At 36.1% G+C, this 13359-nt stretch overlaps 1 protein-coding gene across 2 annotated transcripts in view; it reads left to right on the top strand.

Annotated features, from left to right (window-relative positions):
* Positions 1-8343, top strand: part of NCAM2 (neural cell adhesion molecule 2) — a 302812-nt gene extending 294469 nt beyond the window's left edge. For both annotated transcript variants that reach the window (XM_014938236.1, XM_014938237.1), the window contains exon 18: positions 2083-8343. In XM_014938236.1, the coding sequence (XP_014793722.1) occupies positions 2083-2194 (112 nt within the window). In that variant the 3' untranslated portion in view covers positions 2195-8343. The remainder of the gene's footprint in view (positions 1-2082) is intronic.
* Positions 8344-13359: the final 5016 nt, after the last annotated feature.

Genomic DNA, 13359 nt, shown 5'->3' with positions numbered 1-13359 from the left:
AGATTGAATATGAATTAATATTTGAAACAAATGGAGAGGAAAATTCCAAAATAACAAAAATGTCATAGTCCAAAGTACACTGTCTAATGATAACTAAACTGATAACCACATCATATCCAAAAAAACCTACAAGTTTTTAAAGACAGTAAGGTCAAAGAATGGTGGATGAACTTTTTGATGAGCAAAATTTGTAAAACATTTCATTTGTTGGTAGTGTTTTTTTTTTTCTTTTTTTCCTTGCTTGCATTGAAAGCAAGGCTAATTTTATCACACTGTTTGCATGAAGATTTCAGTGATATCTAGTATCCTTCAACAGGTTTCTAGCAAGTCTTCCTATTTCAAATAATTTGAAATTACTTGTAACATGCTCTTAATCCACTTCTCCAAAAACAATTTATTTTAATTACCACACAGGATATTCTGTCTATTCCACGGTTATTATTTTGACTAAATATTTCCTCCCTTTCAGCACCATCTTTTGAGAAATTACTCTGCCTTTATATAAAACTAGATTAAATAAGGTCTTTTTTTAATACTGGTTTAAGTGCTTTGCATGATCAGACCTTTAGCACAGGTGCCTGCTTACCTAAAATGAGTTTCATGAGTTGTGCTTCCTTTGCCCCAGTGCTTTATCCTCTTTTTAAAATAGATTTGCGTTGATTCTGCTGTTTCCATTCTTCCGGACATCATGTTGTGGGCTGAAATGTTTCCTTTGGGTATGTCATGTGAAACAGACAATTACTAGAGACCTTTCTCTGTGCTCAAAGCCAGACAGCTGATATATGTCCCCTATATTTTACTGAAATAGAGCAAGTTAGTCTTCTCTTCTGATTTCACTTAGATTGTGCTGGTTGTTTAACCTCTAGATAAACAGCATCTTTCTTAGTTTGTGTCAGACTGCCTAAATATCATAAGACTGGGAATTTGGGTATTGCTTTGGTTTATTTGTCGTTATTAAACACTGTTATTACAAGACATTCCTAAGGGATTCCTCAGACAGCTTTTGAACAGTATATTGTTCTTTGGGACATCAAAGCAATCGCAGTGGAAATTTACTGAAACATTTAACAGTTGTTATGAATAAAAAAGGCATATGCATACTATTCCCTAGTTAAAAAACAGAAACCAAACCCAAACTGGAATCATGATTAACAGCTATTATGCCCAGGAGACATTATTACAGGAACATCTGAGTAAACCATACATATTTTTGACAGCTATATTTTTTGACAGCTAACTACTGGCACTAGGGAATCAATGATTTTCAAGACCTTTTTGAATCAAAGCAGAGTTTTGTTTTTCCTGTAAAGTAAGGGTGGGGACTCATTTGCCATTGGAATTGAGGATTAAAAAACCCAAAGAAATCTTTAGACTGTTTCTGAAATTAAAATACCGTTTGAAGTTTTTCTTGTATTCAAATAAGTACAGCTTCTATCACAGAGATGAATAGAAGTAGCCAGCTTCTTCTTGTGCCATTTCTTCAGAGTTTTCATTCAGTTTATCTTAAAAGAGCTATAAGTTATTAACACAGCTAGATTGTGTGCTCTAGCAACAAGAAATCATAGATGTTTCTAAATAATAATGTAACTTCCATTACCTCCTTGTGCTATAAGAAGTTATTTCCTTTACCTACATCTTGGCATAACCTCCAATGATAGATGTCTTCTTTCTTATACATATGAATTTACATTTAGAAATAGACATTAAAAAAAAGAGTGTAATCTAGATTCAGCAAAAGGCTTGATTGTAATGTTTCATGGTATCCTCAGAAACACATACCTCCATACTGTCTTGAATCAGGTTATTTAGCATTCTGTTGCTTCTTTTGTTGTATTAAAGAAACTGTGTATTGGGCAGCAGCAGGGTTCTTACCATGCGCCATTTAGCTTTTTCTGGCTTTGTAGAAATAGAGTTAATATGAGTTTCTTTAAAAGCAAAGAACCTCAGTAATTACGCTTTATTTTCAATAAATTATGTTTTTAGAAACACTGTGGGCTGTGCAAACAATACATACTTTGTAGACTTAAATTCCAGAATATGTGTTACTTATGTGCTACCATGATTCCTCTTTTCTTCTGATAGGAAGTTGCCACTAAAGGAGGAAAATGGGAAAGAAGCTTTAAATCCAGAAACCATAGAAATCAAAGTTGCTAATGACATCATCCAGTCAAAAGAAGATGATAGCAAAGCATAAGATAAGCTACAGCTGTCTGGATAATGCGTTTGGATTGAAGTAACCCCGTGACCAAAACTTTACAGCTGACCTTAATTTCTTGGGAAACTTAAGCTTGGAATAGTCAGTACATGTGTACATATGATGAAACGGTTTCTGTCTACAGTTCCTTTCTATTTTTCTGTTAATGGTTTTAGTATGTAGTTTTGCTGACACCAAGTCCCACGGTATAAATTTGAAAAATCTGCAGAATAAGAACTGTAATTTATTATATGACAAGTATATCTATTTAGAAGAATACTTTACAAAGCACCCCTAACCACAAGCAACACATCGGGTCTTTCTCCTACAATGCAAGCTATATACATAAAATGCCATACACTACTCTATTTGTATCCCTTTATAATAAAGCAAAAGTTTAGGTTGCCTTTAAAACAAAAAGAGAAACAATCTCAGTATAACATTTAAGACCTTAGCACTAGCAGATATTCAGTAGTCATTTCAGCTGTGCTTATCACTTGGAACAAACAAACAAAAAAAGACAGTCTTCAACACTTGAGCCAGCTCCACCTGCAGTCCCACCTGGGTTCTTAGGTATGATAAAAGGTTGATAAACACTATGTCCAGATTTAAATAAAATTAGCTAAATATTTTATAGCAGTATATTTGCCTCATCCTAACTACATGACTGTGATTCTGAAAGGCCCCAGGATTTCCAGTGTTTCAGGTTTTCTGTATTAATGTTTGTGAGGTTGCATGTAAACTAAAATGCAGAAAGGTGTGAAAACTTTGTTGATCATCATCTTAGCTTTAAATGAAACTTTACAATAAACACACATTCAAAATATTTGTCACAACATTTATATACATATACAGTATTTGTTCCTTTAGTTCTAAACTTTTTGTCAGGGGATAAAACTGCATTTTAGTATAGTGGATATATTTTCTCCCCAAATTAGTACATGAAATTTTAAAAGTTGGCCTTATTAAAGTAGCACTTGTTCCTTTATGATTTCATTCACTTTGTCTTAACAAAAAACCCCCGTAAGAACAGATGGAAATGAGGACTTTGACTAAACAGTTAGGAACAGTTTTAAATTATTAATTAATAGCATCTTTTTTTAGCTTAAATATATTTTTTTCCTGTTGAGCATTCCTTAAGATAATACTTTTTATTATTCTGCAGCACTGTGAAATTTGACTGATTTATTTGATAAAAACATAATTCTTATTTATTGTTATTGATTTAATGGTGCTGCTAATTGGAGCAATATATTTTGTTTCCATTCCAGCATAGTGTATACACTTGTCAGCAGTAAACTGTAGAGTACGTTGTGGATTTTTAAGTACCTAAGTTATACCTGAGGTTTAAGTGTAGCTTCACTCAGTAAATTATATTCTCTCCATCCTATATTTGCATTTTGCTCATATTTGAAGTCCTTACACTTCCTGATTTCCCACAGAATGTCATCAACACTTAGCTGATATTTTGTAGTCATGGCAAAGTGGTGCAGTAAACTGAAAGTGAAACGTGAATGTCCTTAAATTTGGGGAAAATGGCAGGTTAACCGATTTGAAAGAGCTGAGGATATATTTAGTTCATAGATCTTTCTTATTTTTCAAAACCAAGTCATTTTATGAGGTTTCTTACAACTTTTACAACTTTTCCTGGAAATATCCACAATGAACCAAGTAGTTGAGGACACAGACATACCACTGGTGTGGCTAGGATAAGAGGCCGAATTCCCACAAAACAAGAACCAAGGTGAAAACAATGCATAAGAGGAGATAGCAATGTAGGATGAAAGTCACGAAAGAATAATTTAAAACTGCTTCAAATACATCTTTTTAAATGCTAAGGCACTATGTCTGGGCGAAGCAAAGAGGAAGACATTCCTTTATGACCTCTCACTGCTGCTCCCATGTACTGAGCAGGCAGTATTACCAAATAGCTGCTTGACTATGAAATTTCTGTCCTGTTTCTTTCCAAGTAAGTACACAGTGAGCAGGACTACCCCCTAACCTATGATTAAGAGAACCAGCTGCCTCATTTATATGTATGAATATATTTTCTTTCTACAAGGTATGTAGTTGCAGCTGGGCTTTCTCCTTCTATCAAAATGCAAGGAAGGGACCTGGTAAATTCAAGCAGTTGAGAATAATGCAGTTGGTGTGGCTTGAACATCTGCACCCCACATCATCTCATGCAGTATTTTTACCCAGATGAGGATGAAGGTAGTAAACATCCTCTCCTCTTCTACCTACTACCACAAAGTTAGGTGGTGCCATGCATATTGGCGTAAGTCAAGTTTTGCTAGGCAAATGGTGCTTTTTCTGATGCCAGCATGATCATTTGCACAACAAGGTTCCCATACAATGTGGGCAGAGCTAACAGTGTCTAGGGCTCAACCGTAGATGCATTTCAAATTTGAGTACTTCTTATTGAGATTTACACAAAAAAATCCTCATGGCCTAGCTATATATTGAGGTTTTGGTTCAGTTTAGGTTTTTTTTCCTAATATGGCCTCTAATTACAATGTGAAGGGATTAGAGGATTTAAGAGGTCTTGTCAGCACATGTATTATTAATATGCCTGTGATACTCTTTACAAGTAAAATATACTGCAAAATTATTTCAATACTGGAAGCAAAAGCATTTCCCACTATATTGGATTACAAACCAAAAGCTATTTCCAGAAATATTTCTTTTCTTCCTGCTGTTAAGTCTCGTGCCGGTTGGGCTATGTGAGAGCTGAGAATTAAACAGTTCTAAATTACTGATGGACTGTTCCAAGCATACTCTTTGGTCTGTGGATTAATAGGTTATCTCTTGTGCTTTGACTTTATGCTATGCAGGAGAAAGCCAAACAATAACTATGAAATAATGCTCAAAACCACTAATATTTGCAAATATTTCCAAATGAGGGACAGCACGTAGTAATTTGTAAGATATGTGTAGAACTGGGATAACATAATTTCTTTATTTTCTTTTCCTATTCTAGACTAAAAAGAAGAGAACAGGTATCTGTATAAATGTCACTTTTACTGTCTAAAAGTAATTTTAAGTGTTAGTATGAAATGTCAGAAGAGTTGACAGAATATAACTATTTGTAAAAGTAATCTGAATTGTTACACTAACATACTCCAGGGACAAGGGTGGGAGGGAGCCATTGAAATTATTGACAATATGGAATGTGGCAGTGACAATCTCTCTTCAACAAAAAATGAGTAGAAGTAAGTAAAATGACTTAGATCTTCTTGTTATTATTTTTTTAGTAGACATGCATTCTGATTTACCACAATAATAACAAAAGTTTTAACTAATGTTTGTTTTACAATTTAGTATACAAATGTACTCTGGAGAGTTTTTTATGGTTTTGTTTGTCTATTTGTTTTTTCAACTTCTGAGATTATTTTTCTGTTTGCAGAAATATTTACTATCCTGGTGATGCTAATGCCTAATGTGAAAAAGATTAATTTATTTAGGCCTCGATCTTGCAAGAAATTTTGTGTAGCTGAACCCACATCTCATATGTCACCCTACTGCCATCAGTGGGGTCAATGTGAGCAGGAGGATGGATTTAATTTCATAGGAGAGCTTGCAGGACTGGGCCTACTTTCTATCTCTTCATAGATATATACAACGTAGTTACACAGTGACAGTCATCTACAAAGGCTGTTTGACAGCAGTCCATGGTCTAGTAAATTCCATCTGCTGTCTTCAGCCTCTGCATTAATATTCATCAAAAAAGTGGCTTTCTTTTTATGATGGTAATTACTTTGATTATTTATTTAAGTGCCAATCATCAAACTGTAGTATAATAATCATGCCATTTTTCTGTTTCCTAGACTGGATAATGGAAATGTATTTGTGCCTTTTGATAGCATGCCACTCTGCTTTATTAAAGAAAAATCTTCAATAATTTGTCTACAAAGCCTGTTTAAAATATTTGAAAGCTTTATCATGACATACTTTTCTGCTCAAATATGCTCAAATACCCATCTAAAGTAAGCTGGAGATAGTATTATTAAGTCACATTTTAAACACAAAATTTGCAAAAATCTATTGAGATCACAATTCTAGTGAGGGTCATAGTGGGTGTACTACTGCTGAAATGATTCAAGTAGATGGAGCACATGGTGAGTGTGTAGGGGTGTTTTGACCAATTTATCAAGTTGAAGAGTCAGATAGAAAGTCTCCTTAGTTCTAATGAAGTATTTAGACCTTAAACATTAAAATCTTCTCATAAATGTAAGAGATGATGTGGAGCATCTTCCCACCATTTTACCTCTGGAGTAAAACTGCAGTGAATATTAATAGTCATTTGTGGTCCCACCATCTCTGTGTAAGCTATCATAGGAAGTAATATCTTTGTAGAGTAAGTGTTGTATCTGTTGGGTGACATTCACACCTGATTAAAAGGCCTCCAAAAAGACCATTTACTTAAAAAGCTCAAGATTCCTATTGCAAATTGATCAAGAGGGGTGCTGAGATGCTGAGAGTGCTGCAAGAAGGGCCACAGTGGAATCCAGGACTCACTGGGGTTTAAGACTGGCTTCAGTGGGGCCTGAATTTCACCCGTCCATCTCAGGGAGGCTCTGCATGTCCTTGGCTGATTGAGTCACTTTTGTGAATCAGACTTTTAAGTGTAAGTGGAATTTAAATGTCCTGCCAGGCTCCTGCTTACAACTTTTGCAGAGGAGGTTTTTCTGTCAGGAGCTTGTACTGATCAGGAAATGTTGATGAACATATCCGATCACTGTTTTATCCCATACATTCCTATATGCCCAGAAATAAAAGACATGAAACATCTCTCCAAATAATGCATTGTGATTGCAATACTTCTTTAGGCAAAGATGAAAACATTCTAAGTAATATTTTTTATTAAATCCCTTTGTTTAACTTCAGATACTTGTTCTGATCGAGGGAAAGCAACCATGGTTAAATAAATCTTTTTTTTAAAAAAGGATCTACCCCCTTTTTCAGATTTTTGTCATATCATTTCCTGGAGTACCCAATCAACTTGACAGCAGTTCTGTAGTGGTGGGGGAAAACCACTCACTAAGTTTTAAGTGATCTTCAATATTTGCACTGCACATATAAATGTGTTATTATATCATTTTATCTGAACCTGAGCCAGAAAGAAACCTTTCTATAACAAATTTGGCTTTGGAACAGGTTCTGAGAAATCAGTTTACCAGTCTATCTTTCCTCTTAACAGGCATTGCAAGCCTCATGATGTTTGACTTTCAAACTTGAATATTGGCCATTTTTAGCCCAGAGAAATGAAATAAATATTTATTGCCAAATTTGTATTGGCAGCTTTTACATCACAGGTGAGATTGGGAGAGGGCAAAATGACCAGATGAGGTGCCGTCAGAATTCAGGAAAGCCACTACCAGAGAGAACGGGTGCCAAAGAATGAGCTGAGAGAGAGGGCTCAGAAAGTGGGAGCGTCTCTCGTTAGGAGTAACAAGGGAAACGGGGAGTTAACGAAACAAGTGAGGCTGCTGGAGGGCATTGCCAAAAGGCAGCATACTACCAGCTCTGAAAAGTGGAGGAGGGGGAACTTCAGCCCTGCTGTATCCTTTAATGTTGCTGTGTAAGTAGGCTACGTTTTTGAACCTAAAATGCAGGGTTGGGAGAAGGGAAAACAAACCCTCAGTGTCTCTATAGATCAGTGACAAATATATAAAGCAGTCAGACCCCGCAAGAAGATAATTTCGTTGCTCATGGTGTAGAGTTCTCACTAAGAATTTTGAACTACTTAGACATTGTTTGTTTGTTTACTTTAAAAAAAAAAAAAAAGCTTTCCTGCTACAATGAGCACTTGGTATGTATTTGTATGCTGTGTACAGTATAAGCTAAAGCATACCATATATTGTTTTTGTTATTCCACATGTTGTCAACAGCCCACTTGCGATATATACCACCTGAATTATATATTGATAAGTTAGCTACCACTGGAGCTAGTTTGTTTATTGTTTCAAAATCTTACGTCCCTATGAAATGCTGTGTATATATATATCTCTCTATACTGTAAAAAGAAGTAATATTGCAGATGCTGGTTTTGTATTTATGAAAGACATTGAAAGTATGGCTTAAAGTATATCAATTATTTGTCACTCTTCACCATTTGTATATTAATAGTAAAGATACTTTTACTTTAATGGAGTGTTGTAGTTACATTTATTTTTCCTAAGTGTCTCCCTGTCAAGAATATCTGATTCATTTTGAGTCTTATTGCCAAAAAAGAAACATATCAATTATTTTTCCCCCCATTATAGAAGTGCTGAATAATGATCAAGCAGCCCAGCAATTTATTATTCTCTTTTCTGTAAAAATACATCACTGCTGTTAAAAACTACCATTGTAGCATCCTGAGTCTCCAGCTGAGCTTGAGGTCCATCATGATCAGCCCCCTAAATGCTAGTGTTGAAAGATAATCTTTTTTTTCCAGAGAATATGAGTGCAACATTTTAAAAATATTTAGCACATGCCAGCAAATTATATTATCAGCAGAAGCTAGCCTGTTTTGCCAGACTTTGAGCATTCCAAAAGTCATGTAACTCTGTTAGCACCATCAGGATCTGGTCATGACAAGTCAGGCCCAGCCTGTGATGAAATCTTCTGATTCAATGCTGGATTGTATTCCACTAAAATGGAGGATGGGGCAGGCACATCCCAGATAATAGACCTCAGCCGCTTCCCTGAAATGGCAGAGGAACATCTATGACCTCTGTTTTACCACCAATAAAATGAAGTCTCCTAAGAGGCTGAATTCCCGTGGAAACTTGCTGGATTGTGAATTAGTACCTTCAGAAAGCATCAGCTTTCTGAGTGCCATCTAAGCTCTAACAAACCACACCAGCCAAAGAATGGAGGGGTCATACACAGGAAAATAATGTTTCACCCAATAATGTCTTCTTAGCTCTACCTTCTTCCTTCCACAGACCCTTAATCTCTGACCCTGCAGGTGTCTTAGGCTTGTGCTTCCTTAAATGTCAGTGGCAGCACCAACAATTAGCAAAAAGGTTTCTTTGTACTGAAAAACTGAGCCTGAGGGAACTGGTTCAGTGTTCTGTTTATGTCAGCACGCCACTGAAAGTTTTTCATATAGTCATGTGTCTTGCTCAGAAAAAGCCAGACTTCAAATGACGCATAAATTTAGTTCAGATATTTTGAGAGTCAATCAGTTCCGTTCACTGATCACAAGATAGGTCCCCCTTTAATTTACAGGTGAGTAATAAGTACAACTATTGCGAGTAGCTGATAATGCAAAGATAATGTGTGACATTTTTAGAAAAAGACTCAACTTCTAAAATTCAGCCTTGCGACTATATTTTATACTCTGATATATTTCAGATATGTTGCTCAAAATACAAGAGAAATTATTTAAAAGTATATACAAATACCTTGATAGGAACAATTTATTTACCTGTGTCATTGCTAAATTATACACATATAGCACTGCAACAAAAAAAAAAAAAAGAAAAAATGTGTCACACTGCATTCTTGGCAAAAGATAACCAACTTTCTCATTTGAACTGAACAGATAAAGAAACTTTATTTGTAAGCTCATTCCTATTTGAAAAATGCTTACGCTTGGGGATGTTGTTTAAATTTCATTGGTGATTTATTAAAAATTTACCAAAAAAAAAAGAATAATTCCAAATTGACCTTAGCATCATACTTAAATTTCTGTAAAAATCTTTTATGTAGCAAAAAGATGAAACTATCTTTCAGTTAGATTTTAAAAAGCAATGAAATATTCCAGAGCTGGTATCAATATAAAGCATTGTCAATGGTACTGCTGGAAAAGCAGAATGAACCACACCTGGCAGCAGGTTGATCAGGTCAGGCAACAAATTTCTAGAATTCATTCAGGCACTCTGATGATAAGATGAAAGTTTTGAATGAAAAAAAAAGGGTTTTTTCTGCTAAGCAAATACCATCTTTTAGGACTAAACAGGCACTTTCTTTTTATCACAAAGCGGGGAAAAAGTAATCATTTACTTTTATCTGAATGACTAAATCTTTCATGACAAAAAATCACAAGGTGCTGTGTACTGCTGTGACACTTTCCAAAGCAATTAAAAAAACACATGATTTTTTTAAAGAATTGCTTTCAAATGGATTTGGGAAGATATCTTTAAAAATAAAAGAATTTGGAGAATGTTATGATTCCTTGCATATAGTGTACTGCAAGTTTAATTGAAAGGGCACTTGCAATGAAATTGAAACTACTGTGTGATAAGTAGGGCAAAATGAAAGTCGTGATGTATATTAGAGGTTTCCTATGCAAAGCTTTTCATTATAGACAAGTTTTGCAATGAGGCCATTCCCTAATGGCATGCAAGTGTTAATTGTTGCACTGGAGTAACGATTCTGCCCTTCTTGGTATTCAGGACATGCCTGGCTGCAGCATTTTGTTCTACCTTCCTATGTATAAAGTATATATTTGGTAGAATATAGTACCATTTGAAATTAATAGTTCAAATATTAAAGACATCTCGTTTGTAGAATATGATTTTTGCCTCTGTGAATGAAGGAAAACAAAACACCACTTGCACAATCTGGTGATATAATGGACAGCTATGGTATCACTTCCATGTACACTATCACTTATATTCTTCATCAAGGCAACACAAACTGCTTAAGCTGAAACACCCTAGGGCAATCTGAAGGATCTATGTTCTTATGCTGAAGGACGGAGACTGGAACGTGCTGCATTTGTGACCAAGAAAAGTGTTTGATTATTTTTTGTGAGTTTGATTCCAGCATCAGTCCAGGATTTCTGAAGATACAACTCTCTATCTGCTGAATAAGGGCATGAGAAGCAAGCAGTAATGAAACAGCATAAGAGTAATTGAAGCCATTCTATCGATTACTGATGAATTTACTGCTAACACCACTAAGTAAAAAAAAAAGTCCAAACCCAAATAAAAAAAGAACACACACACACAAAACCAACAAAGCAACTAAAAGCTAATATTCGTTTTCTCTGATGCTATTGAAGGACAGCCAGTATCAATGTACCATGAGCACGGGCACCTCCCTGGGGCCAGGGTGCTGGGGGACCCATGTGCAGTCTGGCAGGACCTGGCAGCCAGGATCCGTCCCACCAACCCCAGCCCGCGAGCAGGGCAGCCAGGTGGGCATCTGGGGCAGTGCCACCCCCAGTGAGCCCATGATGGTGATACAGGGCCAAAGTCAAGTCAATTTGACAGGTATACTTTTCAGTGGCTTCAGAGTTAATCAAGGCTGAAGAATGGAAAAGGTGAGAACACAGGGTTTACCTCTTCTGCTTATTTTCTGAATTGTTTTTAACTCATTGTTACCACTACTGTTACTTGAGTAGTTACCACTATTTGAGCATGAAGGCAATAGCCTGGGTAAAGGATGTATTCTCCATATGATGTTTTTCTGGCAAGCTAGATGAAGCAGCCCAATTATGAATAATTGTGATATTGTTCACTTTACCCCAAAGAATTCTGAAATCTCTACCAAATTATAAAAAAAATTAATGTCTGTGCTTAACTTCAAAATAAAATGTCTTGAGAGATTGTGCAGTCTGTGAGACATATTGCTCTGAAATGCAGCCAGTTACTTCTATGTGAAAGGGCAAGCATGAATTAGATGAATTAGTTTATTGTTCAGAAAATAGAGGCAATTTATTCCTTATATCAGACCACTCAAATTTCCCTAGAAATACTTAAATAACATAACAGACAACAAAGGAAACGCTAACTTAGTAGCAGTGTTTCCCAAAACATCTTTCTTGAGAACATCCTTAACTACCAGTAACTGCAGAATTAACCTTTTCTAGTATTTTTTTTTCCTTAGCAGGCCTTTCTGAGGGCAGCACTGTAACTTCAAAGGCCTTAAACAAATGCAGGTGAGGTGCAATCATTTTACAAATGGCTGGTGCTTGCAACTTCTCTTTTTGCTGGAGGTAAGTTTAGGTGTTACAGCTTTCTCTCATTTCTAAGAAAATGAGTTATTGGTAAAGGGACTGTAACAGGCAAGCTTCTTTGTTGTTAAACAACAGGCTTTTAGGTTTTTTAGATACTGCAGCTTGCCATTGTTGCAGTATCTAAAAGCTCGTAGCAGACTGAGGTGGTCTGGAAACAGAATTACAGTCACAAAGAAAGTCAGGAATCAAAAAAGAGAAAGCAATGGGAAAGCTTACAGAATAAATCATTAAGAAATCCATACTGGGGGCAAGAAATATGGGTTTAATAAATTTTTATTGCATTTTGTTCTGAAGAGGAGTGGGAAGAGTGAGGGGATTAACAGGAAGACTTCAGTAAAATACTATAGAGTTAGGTAAAAGGTGTTTTAGAAGGTTAGGAAAAGAAATAAGAATGAAAGACAGTTGGAAAAGTTTAAGTGAAACAAAAAAAAGTAATTTGCTGGCAGATAACAGGGTTTTTTTTTTAAACAATGAAAAAGAAGTTATATATAGAGAGATATCTATCATGCTGGTCTGGAGAAAAATGAAATGTTAGATTGCCACCATAAGAAAGTTTAACTTGTGCTAATGTGTTGGGAGGTGGGGAGATGTCTCTGCATGGTTGTCTTGAAGGATGTGTAGACTTCCTGATCTGATAGTTTTTATTGATAATGATAGTTCATGATTAGAATCATAAAATAGTTTGGATTGGAAGGGACCTTTAAAGATCATTTAGTCCATCCCCCTTGCAATGAGCAGGGACATCTTCAACTAGATCACATTGCTCAGAGCCCCATCCAACCTGTCCTTGAATGTTTCCAGGGATGGGGCATCTACCACCTCTCTTGGCAACCTCTTCCAGTGTTTCACCACACTCAGTGTAAAAGCTTTCTTCCATATATCTAGTCTGCATCTACCCTCTTTTACTTTAAAGCCACTAATCCTTGTCTTACCACAACAGGCGCTGCTAAAAAGTTTGTCCCTATCTTTCTTGTAAGCCCCCTTTAAGTACTGAAAGGCCACAATAAGGTCTCCCCAGAGACTTCCCTTCTCCAGGCTGAATAACCCCAACTCTCTAAGCCTTTCTGCATAGGAGAGGTATTCCATCCCTCTGATTATTTTTGTGGCCTTCCTCTGGGTCTGCTCTAACAGGTCCATGTCTTTCCTGTGCTGAGGACTCCAGAGCTGGACACAGTACTCCAGGTGGGGTCTCACCAGAGTAGAGTAGAGT

The sequence above is a fragment of the Calidris pugnax genome, unplaced genomic scaffold (genome assembly GCF_001431845.1).
Source record: "Calidris pugnax isolate Ruff unplaced genomic scaffold, ASM143184v1 scaffold25, whole genome shotgun sequence".
Lineage (NCBI taxonomy): Eukaryota > Metazoa > Chordata > Aves > Charadriiformes > Scolopacidae > Calidris > Calidris pugnax.
This window is presented reverse-complemented; position numbering and strand designations above follow the sequence as displayed.